Here is a 21880-nt window from a genome sequence, read left to right as displayed (position 1 = left end):
CACTCGCTACGGCGGCACTGCCAAAGGGGGTTTCCCTATCACTCGACTGGCAGCAAACTGGCCCGTGGCTCACGTGTTGCTGGTGGCGAACTTCCTTAGAAACTTTCGAAATCCCGGGGACGATTTGTGATTTTCTTTCTTCGTCACAAAGAGCGTGCGGTCGTTTGAATCCATTTAGGATCCCGGTGATGATGGCTTCCTCCGGACAAAAAATCGAAACCTGAAATTGGAAAGAAAAAGAGGGTTATTAGTATCGTGTGTTTGATGTGTGAAGTAGTTATTTGTAGGTTATTCAGAAAAGAAGCGAACTGAGAAACAATGAATGCTGCGATGCCAACAAGCTCGTCTCGCTAGGCTCACTTCGATGCTCACACTTGTCTCAGCTCGAACCGAACCATCGAAGGAGTCCGTGATGGACGACAATCAATCGCACCCAGACCCAGCCAAGTATAACGAGCTCAGTCGGATGATTCCGACAGAGTTTACATTCCACCGTTTTGACGCGCATTTAATGCAACCACAACGATTACTAACTACCGCGCCACACGACACTTTCACCCGCCCCCGCCCTCCGCGGGGGTGCCAAATGGCGTACGTGTTGGTGACCGGACACAATGGCGGGCATTGGCATCCTCGGTGTGGCCCAACGACACCACGGATCGGATCGGATCGGATCGACGTCAGCGTGTGTCCAGCGCAGCGAAGTAAACAAACCCCTCGTGGGGACGATCGCACAGAAACGTCAGCGGGAACAACAACAACAATGCCACTCAAACTCGGCGCGGTGAGCAAACAAAAACCCCGTGTCACTAACACACAGACACACACAGCGACTCAGCTACAGTGAAGCGACAAAGGTCACTGCGTTTTGCGAACGGTTATTGCGCCGGACCTTCCGGGGCCCTATCTCTCTCCCTTTCCATCGCAAAGTGTCTTTCTCTGTGTTTCACGATCGATCCTGATCGATGGGGTGCTCAGTCAATTCCAACAAATTCCGTTGTTTATCCGTTAGACAGTAGTGTGGCGTAGCTACCTTCTTTTAGTGTACTAGGTTGTTGTCAATAAGTTCTTGGCCGCTATATGAAAAACACATTTTTATGGTTTGAAATACACTTTATGTGTTCTATTTTTAGCGAATGAGGTACCCATTTGCACACAGTTTTTTGAAACCCAAGACTTTAGTTAAAATATTGGTTATATATGATGAGATGGCTAGGCCTTATGCTAAATCTCTTTCAGTGATTCGGCGATTTTCCAATACGACATCCTGTATGTTTTCTACGATTTCAGTTGTTTTGTCTCTTTTTTGACGTTTTTGACATGGTTCCGTGCTTCGATTCCGTGTAAAGGTTCGCGGAAAAAGACAGAGTCTGCTTCCCCATTCATTCATGGTTTATTCGCGAAATAACAAAAAACAAAACCCACGTCATTGGTAAAGCCACAAATGTCGTCCCAACGTCCCCACCCTGGGGCACTCGGGCGGGCGTATCGTGACCGAGTGTTCATGACGGGTCACCAGTTTTTCCCGTAATCGATCCCATTTTCCACCGATGAGTTTATCTTATCTTTGTCCGACCCCCTGTGCCATGGGCCCCTAGCTTCACCGCCACATTCGAACATTCGAATGCAACGAACAGGCTCGGGGTTTAGGTTGGAAATTGGGTCACCAGATTGCAAACGGACCACCAACCGGACCGGACCGAACCCCCGAGGCCTTCTCCTCTCGCCTCTCGAGACCGTTCCGACGCAACGAGTCGCCATTAATCTAAACCGAACCTTCCAAGGTGTGCAACGCCACTGGTGCTGGTGCTGGTGGTGGTGTCGTTTGCAAGAGATTCTCTCTCTCCCGCAACCCGACGAGAAGGACCAAAACTTTGGATGAATCAGGGTTTACGGAGCCAAAAAACGTCTTTTCCGTTCCGTCCACCGCCATCGAAAATGCACTACGATTTTCTGTCGCCATAGAGCAAAAGAGAGAGAGCGAGAGGACACAATAGAAGTGATCGAGGAACGAAGTTCTACACACATGTCGAAGCCACAGAATGCGATCCGAATCTTGCACCGATACACCGTAATCGATACCCGGCCGGGGGGGGGTTTGTTCATTTTTCATCCCACCAAACGATGTCAGAGAAACATGGTGTGAATTGTACACGTTCACAGCCCAGGACCCACCACGTATCTCGCGCGCGTACTACTTGCGCCACACGATGGTGATGCCGCCGAGGCAATGAATGAATTTCCATGAGCGGCGTCCGAAAGGGGGTTTAGCGAAACGATCCCGCGGATATAATGCGCATGCACTCAAATGCAGCTCTTTAATGTGTGTCCGAAGCGAAAAACGGACCATGCCTGACCAGGATCTGATCACAGGTCGGCCAGGCCAAATGGCACCAAAATGTGTTCAACATCATGAGCACTTTATTCACTGCTTTCCAATTAAAAATACCGTCTGCGGGATCTTGCAGGGAAAAGCAACATTTTCCCGACCTTCTAATGGAGGCGCCCGGTCGTTCGTGAATCGCGCATAAAGGATCCGCTCTGGTACGGTGTGACCGTGAACCGTTCGATCGTGGCGGACGGTGCCGTCACGAGCCACGAGGATTCGGCCGACAGTTGGTGACGCCTAATCTAGCGTAAAACAGTCCCGAATGACCTGTTACATGGATCGTTTGGAACGGAGCCATCAGCGCCAGCAACTGTTGAAAGAAAGACCTTCGCCTGCCCGGAAGGATGAGCAGCGCGTGCCGGGCGACCATTACGGTGGTGCTGCTTCGTTGGCGCGGAGGACGACGTCGTTTTGGAACACAGTTTACACAATAAAACTCAAAACCCCGTAACGGAAGCCCCGTTTTGTTGGTGTCGTTTTGAGCCATTTTTTTCTAATTCTTCCCATTCGGACGAGGAGCGTCACTTGAGGTCCCGTTTCCCGTGCCGACACAGAAGGCGATGTTGTTTCTTTCCGGCTCCGGGTCAGTAAGCAGTCGCGTCCCTTTTTGCGCTATTTCGGAGCTGTAAGCATACAACCTAAACGATCACGACAAATGACGCAGATGGTTTTTTAAATTGTTGTATCTCATACCGGATACCAGAATACCGGTAAAACAATTAGAGAAAATGCTACCGGCGTGGCGAGAGGGGAAAGTCGACAAATCGACCAAAGCGACCAAAGCGAGCACATGGACGGCGGCGGCTCGAGGGCCAAAGGTGAGTCTGGCTCGGTTGGTGATTTATGGTTCCAGACTAGACCGCCACCCGCCGCAAAGGAACGCCACTACCCACCCCGGTGGCACCACACGGCCGGCGGTTGAAGCCGGCAGAATAGAAACAGGAGAGTTGCAGTGGAACCGCAAAAGTCCGTATCTAACCGCCATTCATCTCTCACTGCGCTCACACTCTTTAGTATGCCGAAAAACTTGTGGTACTTCCGCTTGCATCTTTTACAGAAACTGTGAGCGAGAGAGGGACAAACGTTGAGAGAAATGCACGGTAAGGTCAAATGAACCACCGGAGAGCAAGTTGCAAGTTGTAGTGCCGTAGTTGCGTGAGAGATGAGCCGTAGTTGCGTGAGAGTTCGATTCTGAAGCACCCCGTTCCGGGACCTTATTTTTGGCAGCACCAACATCGGCAATAAAACTATTGTTGAACGCACTACTTTTTGCCTCCAAAGATTCTAAATGTGTAGAATCTTCAAATTTAACCTAAAGCCCGGATTTTACACCGGAACAGCGATCGGGAGGACCAAGGATCTCCGGCAGATCTTACACAAACATCCCCGTAAGTTGTGAGCAAAATTGGCCAATTTTTCTCACGCCCTTGAGTTTAATTGCAAAAAAGCGATCATCAATTTCGTCATCGTAATCCAATATTTGTGATTACAACCCGTGATCATAAAGATACAAACGCCAGCAACGGCCAGCCCAGGCCAGCGCCCCCAGCAACAGTAATGGCCCGTTGGCCAGCTTTCTTCGAACATCTCACAACCCAGCCGCTGCTTGGGAGATGGTTTGCCGCTTTCCACACACCATTCGCCTCACAGAGCTTGGGCAGCGCGATAATTAATGGCCGCGCTGGCGGCAAATAATAGACGATTTGTAAATGACCTTGGGAAAAAGGTGTTTGCTTGGCCCGTTTTGGGGCCGCTGGTGTGCAGACAACCCGTGGGAAGTGGGCCACCTACTTTCACACCCAATGCGCATTCAAAGGTGGCCAAAAACCCCCACACCGGGGCTGTGCTGTCGGGGAAAATCATTTCAATTTCATTGCCTACGCCGCCTTCCGTTGCGGGATTTGTGTTTGGTGTGTGATCGTTGGCCGGACGCGATCGCTGGAAACTACGGCTTCGGTGTTCGGTGCTCAGGGGGCAGGCACAACAATAACAACATACGGCCATCATTCCCGGCGCCCTATGACCCCCCGCCGGCACCAGACGGTAGCTCTCACCCGCCGAGTCTCGGTGAGTGCGTTTCGTTCGCGAATCCAGTCATTGCAAATTGGACAAGCGTGCGCACTTGACACTCTCGCCGAAGGTTCTGCTGGTGGCGGGTGGCAAGTGCGATTTCGTTTCCCTTCCGCGCGTGAGTTCTCCTGCAGACGCACATCATCACAAACCATAACCGTGACGATGGTGTGTCGGTTGGTTTGGATTCAAAGGGGTTTCGTACGATCGATCTCACACGAGCTTCCACGCCGCAGGAGGATAGGGCAAGGGAACGGGCCACGGTGGGACAGCATAAACCCATTCGCATACGATCGCACTTGGCCAGCGACATGTATTCTCGTCGTTCGCTCTCACTCCGAGCGTTGATGACCGCGGTCACTATCCGTCTCACTGGAACACGAGGAACTGACAGTGGGTTTGGAGTAAAATTGCTTTAGATCTTCTATTAGTGCCGATCTTCCGATTGCTTCCACGGTATTCCCGAATTCCTAAACAAACAGAAACTGGTAACGATAATTAAACTACTCAATATGGTGCTACCTACCTAATTGCTCTCGTTTGATGGGACGAAACTCCGGTACAACCATCACCATCATCAGGTTCGTTCTTTCGCCATCACTCCCGAAACTCACTTCATTGATTTCGCGTATGACTGGGAAGAACACTCCCGGAAACTTGTTAGCCGAACCGGAGAAGGGTTTCTTCGTTCCCGATAATCCGTGGCTTCGGGTGTCCCGAAAACCCATGCAAATATCCACCAGGAAGCGTTCAGAACCAGGGCCGAATCGTGTAAAAAATGACGGTGAATCCCGACTGTCGATTTTCTTTTCTCCCGCTTTCACTGCGCGGCCATGTTGTTGTGTTTCGGCAATCCCCCTGGCCCCCCGGGCCTTTCCCAATTAAATCTTTCTATCGTAATCCATTCTATGGTACCGCCGCCTGCCAAGTTTGAAATTGAACACAAATCAGGCAGCGCACACTGCAATTTCATCATGGATGACGACGGGTCGTGACGTGATGAACACCATTCTTCACCATTCGGAGCGGACAACGCAGCAGCTCACTTCTCACTGCTCACACCGCACCCGTTTGCATTCGCCCCTCACATCTCACGCGACTGCACTTCACACAGCGCACTGTGGCGATATTTTGCCTCTTTCTTTGAAAAACCAGACACACACACACGCGCGCGCGCGCGCACAGGCAATTAACATGCACCTCCGCCTTCCTGCTGGGGCTTTCTTTTCTTTGCTTCACAAATCACGAAACGCAGCCGATGCACTAACCGATCCCAACATTCCAGAGTCATTCCGTCCTTTCGCTGCACGGCCTGCTTCGTTGCTCACGTAGTCTCAATACCTGTGTCCGGCGTCAACCAGTGCTGGTGGTGACTAGCAACTGTGAAAGTACCAGTTTTTTAGTGTTATTAAATTGCACTCGATCCACACCTCAGGCTTCACTTTCTCACTCTTCCACGCGCGCGCACACACACCAACACACACGGCGGGCGCGCACCATGAAGTTGTGCATTGAGATTAGTTGTCAAGAAGCGAGAAGGGTTTTTTCTTCACCCGACACCGAACCACCGAACGTCCCGTTTGCCCCTCCTGGGGTAGACTATTTCCGCCACCGTCCCTAACCACCCCACTAGCTCGAAACATATACACGCGCGCCTGAAGCGATGAAAGGTGTTTCACCACTTTACTTCCGTTCTGCCAATTTACTAAACACACGTCACCGACACACACACACACACGTCAACGGCGGCGGACGGACGGACGTGTGTGCCCGCTGTGATGCGTGTACACAAAACAACATACGGCACAACACACAGCACAGCACGGATCCGCATCTCACCACAGCTCACGCGAGACGCCCCAAAGTGAGTATAGCCGCTCACTCTCGCGGCCCACAGCGAGTGAGTCACGCTCGCCGCGGGAACAACTCCAGCCTCGGAGCAGTTCAACGACACAACCACCACGTCCCGCCGCGAGAAGGGCCGCACACCAACACACCGCACACCACAAGATCACCTCGCGCGCGGTGGCGTTTGGTTGTTGCTGGGTGCCCCTGTGTGTGCCAAATTCACAACACACTTCGCAACAATTGGCGAGCCAGGGCAAAAAGCTGTGCGAACCGCATCTCCGCCGCACGGCTGTGTGCTGTTTCATTTATCACTGAGGGGTGGGCGCCATTGCCAAACTCGGACAGTGCGCACCTGCCTCCCCCCGAGGAGAAAACACCCCGTCACAACACTATCATATCGCATCAGCTGTGCGCGCTGCAACGCACCATCTGCAGCGCAATAGCGGAATCGATCCGATATCTGTCGGAGCTCTAGAGCGAGCGACACGGCACCATCAAATTATCCCTTTCCGTGCTGTCCAAAACAATATGTCTTTGCGAGTCCAAAGCACAACGGACACACGGCTAGTAGGCGATGCCATCGAGTTTAACCATTCATTGCACATTTTAGAACTTTCATCGAAGCCGAAACTGTGTCTCAGTAGCCACCGCCAGAAAATGTGCGTGAAAGTTTGCTGAACCACCAGAAACAGTAGCGCGAACGTGCGACGACGGTTGGTGTTGCCCCGTTCTTCAACAAAACCTGTACCGTATGGCGACACGGTGCGCTACGCCATCGTCAGCAGAAATGGCGAATGTTCTAATTCACTGTCAACACCAAACAACAATAGGAAAACACTGCGCTGATGCCACCGTGCTTCGTTTACATTCGCGAATTCCTTCCTATACGCTGTTTGGGTCACTCACGGTTCTCGCACACGACGACGGCGATGGCGCGACAACATCGCGGATCGGCGGCGCGGAGCGGACACCCATTTGCAATTCCAATATGCGTGTGCACACACGACGGTCTACCACCACCACCACACGACGGTCTGCCCCACACACATCGACGCGCCGCTGGAAATAAACCACCACCACCATCATGCTGTCTCCGTTCCACACGCGTCCCGTACGCTCATTTCTCTTTCGCCCGCTTCACGCTCGCTCTCTCTTTGCTCGCAGCTCGCAACACACCACGAAAACGCACGCACTCACGCACACTCGCGATACCAATACGCACCGAACGGAGCAGCAGTGAGGCGGAAAAAGGCTTCAACAAATCCAAGAGTGTATTCACCTTTGGCTGCGTTTCGTTGGTCGCTTTGCGCCGTCTCACTCTGTTGGCGGAGATTTGCCGGTGCCCCCCCGCCATAACCGCACTCATTCTCTCGCACGGGGCAACAAGCGCGAGTCTCGTTCGCCGGACCAAAAAAAACGTAAAACAAGGAGTCTGAAAAACTTCTACCACGGCGCGACAACCATTCGCTCGTTCCGTTTAGTTAGTCCAGAATTGGGGAATGCGGTGCCAAAAGGGGGCCAAAACCGATCGTGCTGCTTCACCGAAATTACACTTTCTTCTCCACCGCCAGAGATCCGCACACATCACGCAAACTAACCAGCAATCCGTTGCTCATCTGCGACAATGCAGCACACGCACTGCGACCACCATCTGGTGTTCCGGACCGGAAATTGATCTTGTTTTTGTTTTACTGTCAGCGCGTCGCGCACACTGCACCGCTGCACCGCCGCACCCTGCGTGTGTACATCGCTCGCTTGCGTGTCTCGTCCTGCCGCGGCCTTGCTCACAATCATCCATCGATCCTTTCACTCCGTCGCCTTCTCACCAACTCACTCACTCACGGGTGTTTTTTTTCTGCTGTACCTTTCTCACGCCAGCCTAGCACCGTCGTGTATCCGCGTGTGCATGTGTGCATGTGTGCGCGTGTGTGTGTTTGTGTGTCTGGGCGAGGAGCACCGATAGGAACACCGTTTTTTCTTCTTCTTCTCCACTCCGCCGCCACCGCCGCCGGGTTGAATTTAGCTGATTGGTGCCGGGTTCTTTGCCACAGTTTATGTTTTTCTGTCACATTTCCGATTCGCGCGGCGTTAATCGATCGAAAAAATCTGCTTTCACAGGCACGCGCACACACGATGGTGGTGAGGGGATGATGATAATGAGCAGCGAGTCGAGGGTTCGCCGCCACCGGGAAGCACACACGCACGTACTATAGCAGAGAACCCTGCTACGTACCCCCGCCCTATAAGCCCCGTCTCCGGTCGTACCTGCTGGGTATCTACTACCGCTTTTCGGATGTCCAAAAAGGGTTTTTTCCACGGTTCGCGGTTTGCGTCGAACTCTCCCCGATTCACGCGAGTTGCCGGACCAAAATTCACTAACGCACGCACCGCGCACTAACGCAACGCACCAGCGAATCCGCACACCGCACCGAGGAAGTGAGAAGTGAGCGTTTCGTTTTTTTCGTTTGCTCTTTTCGCTCTGGTGATCCGAGAGAGAGAGATTCACCAATACCAACATGGTTCGGAGAGGAAATCGAATTCGATTCGATGTCTCGGCCCCTTTTTTGCTGCATCGGCCGCTGGGGCGTGGGGCGAAAACGATAAGTGAAATAGCCGTTGGTTTTGGCACTGCGAGTGGTAAATTTAGCCTCTCCGAATCAATTGGTAAATTTTTGGCGATTTTTCTCTCCCTTATTGCCCACAAATCCGTTACTTTTTACGCAATCTTTTCTCTATCCACTGCGCGAGTGAGAAAATGCACTGAGCTGCGAGAAAAATTTCTCCCCACTCATCTCATTTGGTCAAAATGTCAAAACATATGGAACAACACACACACACACACACACACTGCGAGTGGGTGAAGAATTTTGTTTTGATTCACCATCGTCACCGCGACCGTTCCGTTTCAGGGTGTGCAGAAAGTGATTTGTGGGCCGCTGGCGTGGCGTATGCCGTTTCTGCGTCCTTCGAAACGGTCGCCACTTTGCTGCGTCGAAAGTAGCCAATAGCCGCAGCAACAGCAGCAGCATTTCCCGTCAAACGAATATGTCTTTCTTTGGCTCACGCGACCATGAAGGCTACGTTGGCAGAGAGGAACATATGGTAGGCTATGGGTTTTGATTTTGCAACGCTTGCCTCGATGCTTTCATCCGGTACGCTTTCGTAGAGAAAACTGGAATCGGCCAACTCGGAGGACGATGGTGAACTGGTGGAGCTTCCGCTCGGTGGTCTGCATATCGCCGAAGGGGTCCGACCGACGGCCGGTGGACCCTTCTCGGCACTCACACCGTCGATGTGGCCACAGGACATACTGACCCAGCTCGGCCAGCCGGATCCGGACGAACCACCCAGCAATCAGCACCATCAGCTGGACTTCGACGAGTTTGGCTTTCGCGTCGAGGAGGAGGACGGCCCGGAGCCGAGCCCCAACAACAAGCCGCTCAGCACCCCGTTCATCATCGAAGATCCGGGCCCGTGGATCGCACATCTTGAGTTTTCGCACAGCAAAGAAGCGACCGCACTGACATGGGAAGCCGTGGACGTGGTGCTACCGCGCACCGAAAAACTGCGCACCATGGTCCGGGCCGGCATTCCACACTCGCTGCGGCCCCAGATCTGGATGCGGCTGTCGGGCGCACTGCAGAAGAAGCTCAAGTCCGAAACGAGCTACCAGGAGATTGTGAAAGCGTCCACCAACGATCAGCTCATGACGTCGAAGCAGATCGAGAAGGATCTGCTGCGCATCATGCCGACGAACGCGTGCTTCAGTTCGCTTAGCAGCACCGGCGTGCCCCGGTTGAGGCGCATTCTGCGTGGTATCGCTTGGCTGTACCCGGACATTGGCTACTGTCAAGGGACGGGTGTGATTGCGGCCTCGTTGTTGCTGCTGCTGGAGGAGGAGGACGCCTTCTGGATGATGGCCACGATTGTGGAGGACCTGCTTCCCGCCTCGTACTACTCCTCGACCCTGCTGGGCATCCAGGCCGACCAGCGCGTTATGCAAACGCTGATCGGCAACTACCTCACGGCCGTCGACGATACACTCAAGAGCCACGACATCGAACTGTCGCTCATCACGCTCCACTGGTTTCTGACGCTCTTCGCCAGCGTCGTGCCCATGAAAATCTTGCTCCGCATCTGGGACTGGTTCTTCTACGACGGATCGATCGTCCTGTTTCAGCTGACGCTCGGGCTGCTCAAGATCAAAGAGCCGACGGTGAAGCATCTGGAGAATTCGGCCCAAATTTTCAACTCACTTTCCGATCTGCCCGGCGACATAGACAATGTGGAGGCCCTGTTCGAGGTGTCGCTCGAAGTGGCCGGTTCCCTGTCGTCGATGATCATCGAAACGCACCGGCGGCGCCATCTCGCGTATCTGATGGCGGACCAGGGTGGGCTGGTGGGTAACCCGGAGGCGGCCTCGAACCTACCGAAGCAACAGTTGGCCCGGCGGCAGATGAAAAAATCCAAATCCATGCTCCAGACGATCCTGTTCGGGGCGGGCGGGGAGGGCGGCGAGGAACTGAAGTGCAAAAACATTCGCATCACCGAGCAGCTGGTCGATTTGCGGGACGCGATTCTGAAGGTTTCGCGCCACTTTCTAGCGATCGAGCCGAAACTGGCGGCCCACATCGCGCTGGTGGCCGACTACGGGATGGACAGTCACGCCAAAGATCACGAGCGGTACATCAATGTGTCGAGAACGCGCAGTCGGAGGGCGAAAGCGTTGCACGACTTCGAGCGGCACGATGACGACGAGCTCGGTTTCCGGAAGAACGACATCATCACGATCGTGAGCCAAAAAGACGAACACTGCTGGGTCGGCGAGTTGAACGGGCTGCGGGGTTGGTTTCCGGCCAAGTTTGTTGAGCTGCTCGACGAACGGAGCAAGCAGTACAGTTGCGCCGGCGATGATGCCATCTCGGAGACGGTGACCGATCTGGTGCGGGGCACACTGGCCCCCACCATCAAACAGGTGCTGGAGCATGGTATGAAGCAACCCTCGTTCCTGGGTGGGCCCTGCCATCCGTGGCTGTTCATCGAGGAAGCGGCCACGCGCGAGGTGGAGAAAGACTTCGAGTCGGTCTACTCGCGGTTGGTGCTGTGCAAAACGTACCGACTGGACGAGGACGGAAAGGTGCTGACGCCGGAGGAGCTGCTGTACCGTTGTGTGCAATCGGTGAACCAGAGCCACGATGCGGCCCACGCACCGATGGACGTTAAGCTGCGATCCCTGATCTGTCTGGGGCTGAACGAACAGGTTTTGCACCTGTGGCTCGAAACACTGGCCGGCTGCACCGAGGTCGTCCAAAAATGGTATCAACCGTGGAGCTTCGTCTATTCGCCCGGCTGGGTGCAAATCAAGTGCGAACTCCGGCTCCTGTCTCAGTTTGCCTTCAATCTCAACCCAAACTGGGAGCTGCCGGCCAAACGGGAAGCGGGCACGGGAAGCCAGCCGCTAAAGGATGGCGTGCGCGATATGCTCGTCAAGCACCACCTGTTCTCGTGGGATCTTTAATAGTTTGCCAGTCGCTGGTGCCCTGTTTTTAGTTGCAATCGCGCTCTGAGCGTGTCCGAGCGTGTTGTTCCACGATGTGTTTTTCGTTCCATGCACCGTTCCTTTACTTTGTTTTGTTAACATATTCATACTTGAGTGACGATCGTTTTAATTATTTTAGTAGAATTGATTTTACCCTATCCGGCCCAACAGCCGTGTGTGACACGATTTTAAGACTAGAGAAACGTTACGTTTTATTGTGCGCGGTCAACTTAAGACAACCCGTTTATTTTTTACTACTACTACCGTGTTCCGCGTCCTTGCGTGCTGCAGTATTAACCTCGACCCTCGGTTCCTTGCTGGGCGCGCGGGAAGATGTGGAATTTTGCACTCGATGGCACTTCATTCGCTCCTCATTCGCTTAATTTTGTTTTAGAAACGAGCAGCTTCGGCAAACAATTTTAGACATTACGCCATCGCGAGTGTAGAAAGGAAAAGATAAACCAGGGTCAATCATGTGCTCGCCGTCTTTGTGTCGCCAAAAACTATTCCATTACCGTTGCGTACCGTGTGTACGTGTAATCGTGTTCCGCCGGATCATTCCGCGTGTGTTCCGCACACTTTTACTCCACTGTGGGGGGTTTTGCGATGTCGAAAGGATGTGTATGGCGGCCGATCTTAGATAGAATTATGTACAATATTAGGTGGCAAAAGAAGAAACCTCCTTCGCCCGAAAGCCACCGTGGGGGGGAGGCAAGAGACGAAACATTAAACTGATGAGTGCAAAAGTAAACGCTTTACCGCCTTTAACCAAAAGAAACCGCGTGTAGGAGGACAAATCAAATATAGATCATAAATCGCCTCCGCCGCTCTATGCACTACTAAAATAAATAAATACTATCACTACTACTACTGCTGGTTGAGACGTGTGCAGCTTCTTTGGAAAAATGGGCGGAAAACCCCGACACTTGAGTCAGTTTGGTTTGATTCATTTGTTTAAATTTCAAACAGCAAAAGAACAACTCTGCAGTGAGATGACCGTCATGGTGAGAAAAGCGTACCATTTTTCTCACATCTCACGGAGCTCACTGTTTACGTTCCGTTTGGCAGCACTGCCAACGCAAGCGGGCGGCATTTTTTGCGGTCGCTTGTCACATCGTTTGTTGTTCAAAATATTAACGTGAAGCAAGTATTGGACAGCTTGGCGTACCCGAAGTGGATTGGAACTTGGAAATTACTCGCTTGTAAATCACCAGCACCATGTTTTACCACGTAAGCACCGTTTATGGCGAACTCGTTTATGCCTCAAAATGGCGCTACTTACATCTTCCTTCCGTGTAGATATCGCTCGAGCACGAGATTCTGCTCCATCCGCGATACTTTGGACCGCAGCTCATCGAGACGGTTAAGCAGAAACTGTACACCGAAGTCGAAGGCACGTGCACCGGCAAGTACGGGTTCGTCATTGCCGTCACAACGATAGACGATATCGGCTCCGGCACGATACAGCCGGGCCAAGGATTCGTGGTGTATCCCGTCAAGTACAAAGCGATCGTCTTCCGACCCTTCAAGGGCGAGGTGCTGGACGCGACCGTCAAACAGGTCAACAAAGTGGGCATGTTTGCCGAAATCGGCCCGCTCTCGTGCTTCATCTCGCACCACTCCATTCCGGCCGATATGCAGTTCTGTCCGAACGGTGCGCCGCCGTGCTATCGGGCGATGAATGGCGAGAGCGTGATAGCGGCGGAAGACAAGATTCGGCTTAAGATTGTCGGTACGCGTGTCGATGCGACCGGTATTGTGAGTATTCGCGGAACGACGGTGGCCAATGGGCGAGTCGGGCTAACGTAATTCCTCTTAATTTCCCCTCCAGTTCGCTATCGGAACCCTGATGGACGATTATCTCGGGCTAGTGGGCAGTTAGTGCTCTGGTACCATGGAGCACGCTACTTATTTAAGATTTCCTACTTTACGTATCTTTATCGATGAAATATAAACAATGGTTTGCTAGCGTCACAGAAATATGGCCTTTTTGATCCCAACCCGTCAATGAAACACCGGAACACATGATAGCTTTAGCTGTTGTATCTCTTATTATTACTTAAACGGACCGCATCGCCTACTACAGGCGAAAAAGATACGCAAACCATAACCGAGCCCGTACGAGCCTTACTCGAGCTCCTGGGCACGCAGGCGACCGTTCGGGTTCGTCACTTTAACGGCCAGTTGCTTGGCCCGCTCCACGATCGCCTTGCGCTTCTTCGACGACACGGCGTGAGCGATCTCCGCGCAGTACACACGGTTCTGCATCATCAGCACCTCCAGCTCGCGCACGTTGTGGACGAGGAACTTCTTGAAGCCGCACGGCAGCATATGACGGGTGCGCTTGTTCGAGCCGTAACCGATGTTGGGCATCAGGTACTGTCCCTTGAAACGACGACGCACCCGATTGTCGATACCTTTCGGCCGACGCCATGCAGGCTGTAAGGGGAATAAGAATGCAAAGCAACCGGTCAACAAACTTCGCCAGACCTCAAGCCTCAATGCGGCGAACACTTACTGCAAGCTTGTCATAGCGATCCGACTGGTGGCGAATAAACTTCTTCGTCCGCTTCTTGACGATCTTCGGTTTGTATGCCGGACGAATGGCCATCTTTGCGGCTTCTGTGGAGTCACAACGGAGAAGCACAGATTGAGGTTAGAAATCAACTTGATACACACAACAACCGGAACTTCGGTGGCCTTTAGGAACTGTGGCGCGAGTGGTTGTTTGAACTACTTCCGGAATCCATAGACCGTACAACCACCACCGCACCATCCCACCGACCGACCACCACCCGCAGCCATCCGTCGTCGATGGAGTAAACAGGCAACAAGAGATTCGAACCAAACGCAATGTAGCAACCACGTAACGGGATGCCGTTGGTAAATTCTCTTTGCCCATTCTCAAAATACCGCGCACAACACGAAAGGCCACCAAAAGCGTCGACATAAAGTGCAAATATTCCTTACATTTTATCGGAGCACAACACGCGGCAGATCGTTCAATGTGGAAGAACAATCCAAAAGAAGGCTCTTTGACAGTTCGGTTCATGACGGCCGACGGAGGCGATGCTGTCGGTTTGGGTTGGTAGCACTGCGATGTTCGACTGACAGCAGCAACTGGCAGTATGCTTTCGCGGAGAAAATAGGGTCGCATCTTTTCAAATAAGAAACTAGTCGTTTTTGCGCAAAAAGGATTAGGCGACCCGGTAAAGATTCCAAACAAATGTGGTAATTCTTGTTCATTCATCGGTTCGCACAGTTGCAAACGAAAAGAATAAACTTCAATAAAACAAGCTGCGCCGTGGTTTACTTTGTTCGTCAAATAAGCAATTTTATTTCAATTGTTTTCCCTAGCGGTTGCTTTCCCCCTTGTTTTGATGCCGTGTATAACTTACAAATATACATGAATGTATATGTACCTCTCTCTTTATTTTTCCGGTGCTCCACGTTCAATTTCACTTTCGTTGGCGCCATTTTATGATTCCTACGCTTTTATTAACTGCACCAGGCCGGGCTGAATCCTATACGACTATAAGGCTAATCCGAGCAGGCGAGATGGTGTGCGGTTGTTGTGTTTCGATGGTAAACCACCGTAAGCCACAAATAACTCTAATCAACGGGCTATCCGGGTGAAGAAGATGATGAACTAAACGGGAACCGGGTAACAAAAATGGCCATTAGGCAGTACTACCGAGGTGGGCTACTTTAAGTGGCGATTGCCAGGGGCTGAAACCTCGCGCATTGGAAGAACTTGGCGGATAACCCGAAGTGTCCCAATGGGGCCTGGTTATTAAACTTTCCGCGAGGTGGTAGTAAACAGTAAGTGTGTGTGTGTGTCTCAAGTTGGTTGTAAATCAGTAGATGACAGGCTTTCTAAAAAAATCGTACTTATTTGCCACTTTTAGGCCCGGTCGCCACTGTCGGCTTCAATTCATTAAGTTTAAATCAAATCTTGTCCTGAACACACTGAACACCGAGGAAAGCAGAAGAACTAACCGATAAAATATTAATACTTTTGATTTGATTACATTTGCTCCTTTTCTACCTTTTTCTTTTTATTGCTGCCGCCGTGCGTTCCGATTGCCATCACAATACGACACACACAGAGTGTGTGTGGTGATACGTGGGGGCCACCGTTTCGTAACGATTGCTTTCCAAACGGTTCCGTAACGGACTAAGAATTATTTTGACCCCTATCTCTCCGTTGGGGCTTCTATAAAAGGCACTTTTTCATGGTTTCTTTTCTCAAGCAATGATCATTATACGCGATGTTGTCGTGTGTCTGTGGTTTATCCTTAATTTTCTATACAATTTTAACCTTTTCTATCTCTCTCTCTTTCTCACGCTGTACATGCTACCCACAAAGCGGCGAGCACCTTCTTACATACAGACTAACGGAAGCCACATTATTACTTTTCATTTGCGTCCCTTTGCTACGGAAAGTTTGTGTAACACTTTCGCTCTCGTGTTCACTGGCCACGCTCGTGCAGAAAGTGTTCAGCCCTCTGCCTCTCTCTCGTCCATTCATGCCCGTGGTACACTACTCCGACGGTTTCACCGTGCCCATGACTTTGCCCTCAAACAGCGGCAGTGGTTCACTGTCACTGTTGACTTCCTCCTGTATGACCGGATTGTCCATATCTTCGCAGCGCGTTTTGAAGAAGAACCTTTGGAAGGGCGACAAAACATAGGTTAGGTTAAAGCCAGAGCACCCAACGAAACGGGCCAACGCACTTACCGGTAGTTGCCCTTCTTGGGCAGATAGTCCTTAAACTGGCGCAAGGTGGGCGGTTGCGTGCCGGGGATCTTTATCCGATACGGAACCTCCTCGTCGCAGAACGAGTACACAACGATCGTGAACTCGTTCGGTGCCTGGTGCGGTTTGGCCGGAATCGGTGGCGGTGGCATGGTCGGTGGCATGAAACCGAGCCCCCCGAAACCGATGCCCGATGACGACATCGACGATGGTGGCAGCGGTGGTAGCGGCATGTTTTGTATTCCACTCGCCGGCGGATGTTGGTAGCGTTTTGATCTAAGAAAAAAATAACAAATAAAAACGCTGCTGCGCCATCTCCCGACTGCCGGTTGGTTGGGGCATTCTTACCGTCGCGTTTCGTCCTCCAGGCGGCGGCTAGATTCTTGCAGTAACGTTGCCGTGTGCATATCCGCGTGCATGTTGCGCGACAGTGGCCGCGAGCTGCTGCCCATGTTCAGCTCTCCGCGGCTACTGCTGCTGCCTCCGCTGCTGCTGTGCTTCGTGAGCGTGTCGGTCGAAAACAGACTGATGCCACTGTCCGTGTTAACCGAGGGCCACTTGTGGTTCAGCTTGCGCGTCCCGGAAGCCGACACGAGCGAAGCCGGCACCAGTGGCGGGCCCATCGGAGGATAGCCCTCCGGCATCGACTTGGAATGGCGCATCGACGCCGATTGAGCTGTAGGCGGAACAACGTAGAGGAAGTGCACACATTAATGGGTAACGTGCGCGCTAATCTCTCCTCTTGCAATGTCACCTTACCTCCCACTTGCAAGAATCCGGACAGCTCGTGGCGCCGGGTGCGAGAAACTAGGTTCGCCGGACAGGGCGACATCGTGCCCGGTGATAGGCTAGGCGTCAGGTCGGACCACACGCGCGAAACGTGCTGGTCCAGGATGTCCTGATCGTTGTCATCGTCCATCTGCAGCTTCTGCCGGAGAGCGTCGGCCAGCACTGCGTTCTGCGATCGGTCGGACAGTTCTACCTGTGATTTTTGTTTTCGGTAACAGTGTTTAGTCAATTCCACTCTTTCCATTCTTTGTCACTGTCCACTGCACGACCTCTTACCTCCTGTAGCTTTTTACACAGCAACTCGTCCTTTTCCTGGTCCCGAGCGACGGCGTCCAGCTTGGTGATCAGTATTTTAGCAAACTCCGTCGGTGGAAGCGGTTTTTGTGTGTGTCTATGCGTACGAGGAATAATCTAAAAGCACAGGGGAGCACGTTATCAAAACGCATTCTTGGTCGCCACAAATGCCCATTCGCCCTGGGCCATTCTGTTTTACCAACCGAAAAGTGGTCCACTTCCTCGTTGGTTAGGGCGTTTTCACGCATCAATCTTCGCTCGATCGACGAATGGTGATGGTGATGGTGCTTGCGCTGCGAGTGTGGCCTTCCGTCGCTAAAACGAAACACAGAGGCAACGGAACACGTGCTTTACTACATTTGCTCGCAAAAGTGTTGATTCATTCAAGTGTGAAGCACGACACAGTGTGAAAGTTGATGTGAAAATAAAACAAAAATTAAATGTACATAAATACATACATAAAATCATAACAACTGGATGTGGTGAATGGGGAAAACGGGGAACATGTAAATGAAACAAAATAAAACAAATCATAACTTACGTGGAGATGCTCGAGAGTGACATCGTGTCGGAATCGGTACGGCCGGAGCTCAGACTGGCCAGTTCTGAGTCGCGCCGCGATACCGGATTGTAGGGTGCATAGGCGGTGTAAACATAGGCGGAGGTTCCGCGTGTTCTGCATGCGTGTGCAACAAAAAATGGTGGACAGGATAATGGTTGAGGATATTGTTTGGTCGCATTTTTTGTTTGTTTGTTTGAGAAAGGAACATTTTGATTGTGCGGGAAGAAAACACAAACACAAAGTAAGAGATTGTTTGAAAGAAAAACACCAACGAAACGAAACAAACCAAAGTAAAACATTTTTAGAACAAAACCAGTAAAAGAAATGAAAGGTACAATCGAAAGCGGTATATGAGTTACATTTAACATAGTACACAGTGACGAAAGTTGTTGTTTAAAGTTTAACGGAGCACCCAGCGGTATATAGCAACCGGGACCGGGAAGAAGGATGCGCCATCGTCCCCGGCACAGTGGAACGACAGGGATGGCACGAAGTGTAGAACACATTAAAAAATGGGAGGACCGCCCCGTCCCGTGGTTCCGCGGGCACAGGACGTGATTATGACAGACAAGCAACAGGATGGATGGATGGATGATGGACGCGTGAAATGTACGATGATGATGATGATGATGACGATGGCAATGATGGCAATGATGAAGGAACAAGGATAAACGGTATCGTTCAATGATTGGCAAATGGCGTGGACGGTCAGTGGCGCATGCGCAGGATTTTATACACAGTCGGCAGCAGGACGAATGCCGGTAGCGGCGAGACACACAACACAAACGACACAGCGGAGCACGCATCACACGCACACAAGCGCACGCGAGGCGGAGACCGGCAAAAGGTGTGATTTGCATGCCAGCCCCGGTGGTTGCACAGGACCAACAGGCGGTGCGCATCGAAAGTACGAAATCAAAGGAGCACATCGAAGGAGGCCACAAAGATAGAAACGGGAGGAGACACGCAGTGCGCGAATGGAAAGAAAAGAAAAAAAAGGAAAAAGAAAGAAATAGAGAAAAAACATAAGTAAATCACCAAACGAGGGTTAATGAAATGGTTCTGTGAACAAACATTTAGTAAAAGCTAGGCTCGTTTCGGAAGGCTTTTGAATGCGAAGAAGACACCGCGCAGAAAGGGATGCATCAAGCCGCGCGCTTCATGACGGTTACGGTTCAATGGCGATTATTATTCACAAGAGAATGCCATTGTTTCCAATGGCAGATTGGATGCTTTGGTACGCAGTTTGTTAGGGAATCGGGAACTGCTCGAAACTCCTCGATCCTCAACTCCACTTGAAAAGCGGCGGGCGAGTTCGGCACACTCTAGACGCGGGTCAAGCGGATCGCACACTTACCCAGGGGGCCGCATTTCGAGGCGCCGTTTCTGCGTGGCCATCAGTGCGTCCTTCGTGAGCATCATCGGGGTCTTCGAGGGGCCCCCTGCGGGCGGGGGACCCATAGGACCGATCGCACCCGGTGGCAGCTGGCTGGCGAGACTGGCAGCGATAGCAACGCTGTCCAACCCAGGGCCCACGGCACCGTACAGTTCCTCGATCGAATCGGCGTTGACTAGTTCCGAGTCTTCGTGGAGCGTCGGCAGGGCGTAGGAGCAATGTGAGAGTAGTTCCGACGTCGAACTGCTGCTCGTCAACGAACAGGAGGCCGCTGGGCCGACGGAGCCTGCACCGCCGCCGCCGCTCGTTGAAGGGCCAGCACTGGCACCGGCTAGATCCACCGCAGTGTCCGAGGCGGACGCGCTTGAGGCAGTGTCGATGGAAGTACCGATACCGGAAGTGCTTGGTCCGGCCATAGCACTACCCGGTACGGCGATTGACGTGGTGGTGGTGCTAGACGACATAACAACACAAACGCCGCCACCGCCACCGCCACCGCCGGTGGAACTGGCACTGCCGAAACCGATCACACTGCTACTGCTGCTCGAGCTTTGCATGTTCTGCACATACTGTAGGTAGAGGTCGGACTGTAGAAAGTGCGGATAGGTCGTCTCGCCGATGATTTTCATCACATGCGACTGCATCTGGTCGAAGATGTCCGCCGTCAGAATCAGGTCCTTCTTCAGGCCCGCCTTAATGTAGTTGCGCATTGGCTCGTTCACGTACAGCTCCGAGCCCGGCTGGGCCTTCTTCAGGAACCGCCGGTAGATGGCACCGATCAGTTGCGTGATCCGGTCCGGGTCCTTCTGTTGCTTGAGGCCCTCGCAGGCAAAGTAGAACTTGAGCCGATTCGCCGGCACCTCGCCCTCCAGCTCGACGTACCGCTTGAACAGTTCGGCACCGTCGCCATCTTCCAGCAGCTGCGATAGCTTCTGCGCCCACCGGACGTACGAGGGAGGCGAGTCTCGGGTCCGGTCCGAGTGTGCCGCTTCCGTCATCTGTGGGGGCGAGAAGGCAATAAAAATCGAGTTTGTAGTAAAACATTGTTTACAGGCCAGGCAAGAACGGTCTGTTCGCGTCGAGGCGTTTTGATCGGTATCAAAAGGAGTCAAGTAGATGGCGCCATTCTTATGGCATTCACAGCTTTTTCAGGTAATGTTTTAATTTTACACTGCTTCCTGATGGGACAAAATACCGTTCAAGCGAAGCAATGGCTTGAAAAGTGTTATAAGGATTCCGCACCCTCCAAAGTAATAATAAAACGCTGGTGGTTTGGTGACTTCAAACGGGGTCGTAGAGACACCGATGATGCAGAACGCAGTGGACTTCCAAATGAGGCGATAACATCAGGAAACATTAAAAAAAAACCCACAAAATCTTTTTGAATGATCGAAAAGTTAAATTGTGTGAATTAGTTGACATTGTAAAGATATCAAAAGAACGCGTTGGCTTTATGTTGCAAGAGCATTTGACTATGAGAAAGCTCTGTTCAAAGTGGGTGTCGCGTTTAGTCACTGTTGATCAAAAACAAGAACGTGTTGATGATTCTGAGCCGTGTTTAGAGGGGAAATACCATCAACAGTGAATGTTTTAAAGCGTTATTGGAGTGTTTGAAGGACGAAATTGCATAAAACGACCGCATATGGCCAAGAAAATCCATATTCATTGCATTACTGCGTCCGATGGTTGCTAGATGGTTAGGAGCTATAGGGCAACGATTGCTAGAAGAACACAACAGACAGCCAAGGGACCCACCGAAGACGAATGAAGAACTTGAATAGCTTCAAACACTTCCGCCAAGCCACTTTCCAATGTTCGATGACGCATAACTGCACACAAAACGCCCGAAATGAAAAGCGGCAAAGATTCAAAGTCAAGCCCTAAGCAGTCTAGACGAGCGGACCACAAACAGAACGGCACACAGGGGGCCGCCGGTTTTTGGAAAGATTTTGTGACACTATACGAAACTGCAGCCGGGCTACTGAGACGACTCTAAAAGATTATCCTTCGAATGGGCTGCTGCTGCAGAGAGCTTATATGCCTACCTTCCGACGGCTTTCCTCTCCGGGAACGGGTGGTCTGGGTCCACTGCAGGTAAAGTCATCAATCTTATAGGTGGAATACTGCAGATTCATCGATAATCCGTTGTCGCCCGTGGTTCGCTCTACCCGTCGCCAATATATCGTTTCAGGGGTGGTCCAAGTCGTGTCGCGTTCTTTTTAGCCGTCGATGAT

General features: G+C 51.9%; 4 protein-coding genes across 4 annotated transcripts; 2 read left to right on the top strand and 2 right to left on the bottom strand.

The window, feature by feature from the left end:
- Positions 1 to 9352: 9352 nt before the first annotated feature.
- Positions 9353 to 12708, top strand: LOC128269797 (small G protein signaling modulator 3 homolog). Its single transcript, XM_053007201.1, has 2 exons — positions 9353 to 9409; positions 9474 to 12708. Exons 1-2 carry the CDS (start codon positions 9353 to 9355, stop codon positions 11823 to 11825), a joined length of 2409 nt encoding a protein of 802 aa, XP_052863161.1. The 3' UTR covers positions 11826 to 12708.
- Positions 12709 to 12998: 290 nt separating this feature from the next.
- Positions 12999 to 13819, top strand: LOC128273371 (DNA-directed RNA polymerase II subunit RPB7). Its single transcript, XM_053011316.1, has 3 exons — positions 12999 to 13076; positions 13146 to 13604; positions 13678 to 13819. The coding sequence occupies exons 1-3, from the start codon at positions 13065 to 13067 to the stop codon at positions 13726 to 13728; spliced, it is 522 nt and encodes a 173-aa protein (XP_052867276.1). The 5' UTR covers positions 12999 to 13064; the 3' UTR covers positions 13729 to 13819.
- A 50-nt stretch (positions 13820 to 13869) lies between these two features.
- LOC128272401 (60S ribosomal protein L32) lies at positions 13870 to 14897 on the bottom strand. Its single transcript, XM_053010201.1, has 3 exons — positions 14817 to 14897; positions 14365 to 14468; positions 13870 to 14285 (listed from the first exon to the last, which is right to left on the bottom strand). The coding sequence occupies exons 2-3, from the start codon at positions 14455 to 14457 to the stop codon at positions 13974 to 13976; spliced, it is 405 nt and encodes a 134-aa protein (XP_052866161.1). The 5' UTR covers positions 14458 to 14468; positions 14817 to 14897; the 3' UTR covers positions 13870 to 13973.
- A 1480-nt stretch (positions 14898 to 16377) lies between these two features.
- On the bottom strand, positions 16378 to 21781 carry LOC128271723 (axin). The gene is made up of 9 exons (XM_053009345.1): positions 21692 to 21781; positions 19608 to 20644; positions 18230 to 18364; positions 17892 to 18003; positions 17671 to 17805; positions 17365 to 17587; positions 16954 to 17281; positions 16588 to 16881; positions 16378 to 16516 (listed from the first exon to the last, which is right to left on the bottom strand). Exons 1-9 carry the CDS (start codon positions 21779 to 21781, stop codon positions 16390 to 16392), a joined length of 2481 nt encoding a protein of 826 aa, XP_052865305.1. The 3' UTR covers positions 16378 to 16389.
- Between the last annotated feature and the right edge of the window lie 99 nt (positions 21782 to 21880).

This window comes from Anopheles cruzii, chromosome 3 (genome assembly GCF_943734635.1).
Source record: "Anopheles cruzii chromosome 3, idAnoCruzAS_RS32_06, whole genome shotgun sequence".
Classification (NCBI taxonomy): Eukaryota; Metazoa; Arthropoda; class Insecta; order Diptera; family Culicidae; genus Anopheles; species Anopheles cruzii.
The sequence above is the reverse complement of the archived record's forward strand: the minus strand, read 5'-3'. Positions and strand labels throughout refer to the sequence as shown.

What these genes read in the sequence shown, in the direction of transcription:
- LOC128269797 (XM_053007201.1), top strand. Translation starts at nt 9,353, where the DNA reads ATGTCTTTCTTTGGCTCACGCGACCATGAAGGCTACGTTGGCAGAGAG. An exon ending in TTGGCAGAGAGGAACATATG is followed by an intron (nt 9,410 to 9,473) that starts GTAGGCTATGGG and finishes ACGCTTTCGTAG; the next exon opens with AGAAAACTGGAATCGGCCAA.
- LOC128273371 (XM_053011316.1), top strand. An exon ending in GTGTCGATGCGACCGGTATT is followed by an intron (nt 13,605 to 13,677) that starts GTGAGTATTCGC and finishes TTTCCCCTCCAG; the next exon opens with TTCGCTATCGGAACCCTGAT.
- LOC128272401 (XM_053010201.1), bottom strand. Translation starts at nt 14,457, where the DNA reads ATGGCCATTCGTCCGGCATACAAACCGAAGATCGTCAAGAAGCGGACG. An exon ending in ATCGCTATGACAAGCTTGCA is followed by an intron (nt 14,286 to 14,364) that starts GTAAGTGTTCGC and finishes TTCCCCTTACAG; the next exon opens with CCTGCATGGCGTCGGCCGAA.
- LOC128271723 (XM_053009345.1), bottom strand. Translation starts at nt 21,781, where the DNA reads ATGAATCTGCAGTATTCCACCTATAAGATTGATGACTTTACCTGCAGT. An exon ending in GAGAGGAAAGCCGTCGGAAG is followed by an intron (nt 20,645 to 21,691) that starts GTAGGCATATAA and finishes TCGCCCCCACAG; the next exon opens with ATGACGGAAGCGGCACACTC. An exon ending in CCCAAGAAGGGCAACTACCG is followed by an intron (nt 16,517 to 16,587) that starts GTAAGTGCGTTG and finishes GCCCTTCCAAAG; the next exon opens with GTTCTTCTTCAAAACGCGCT.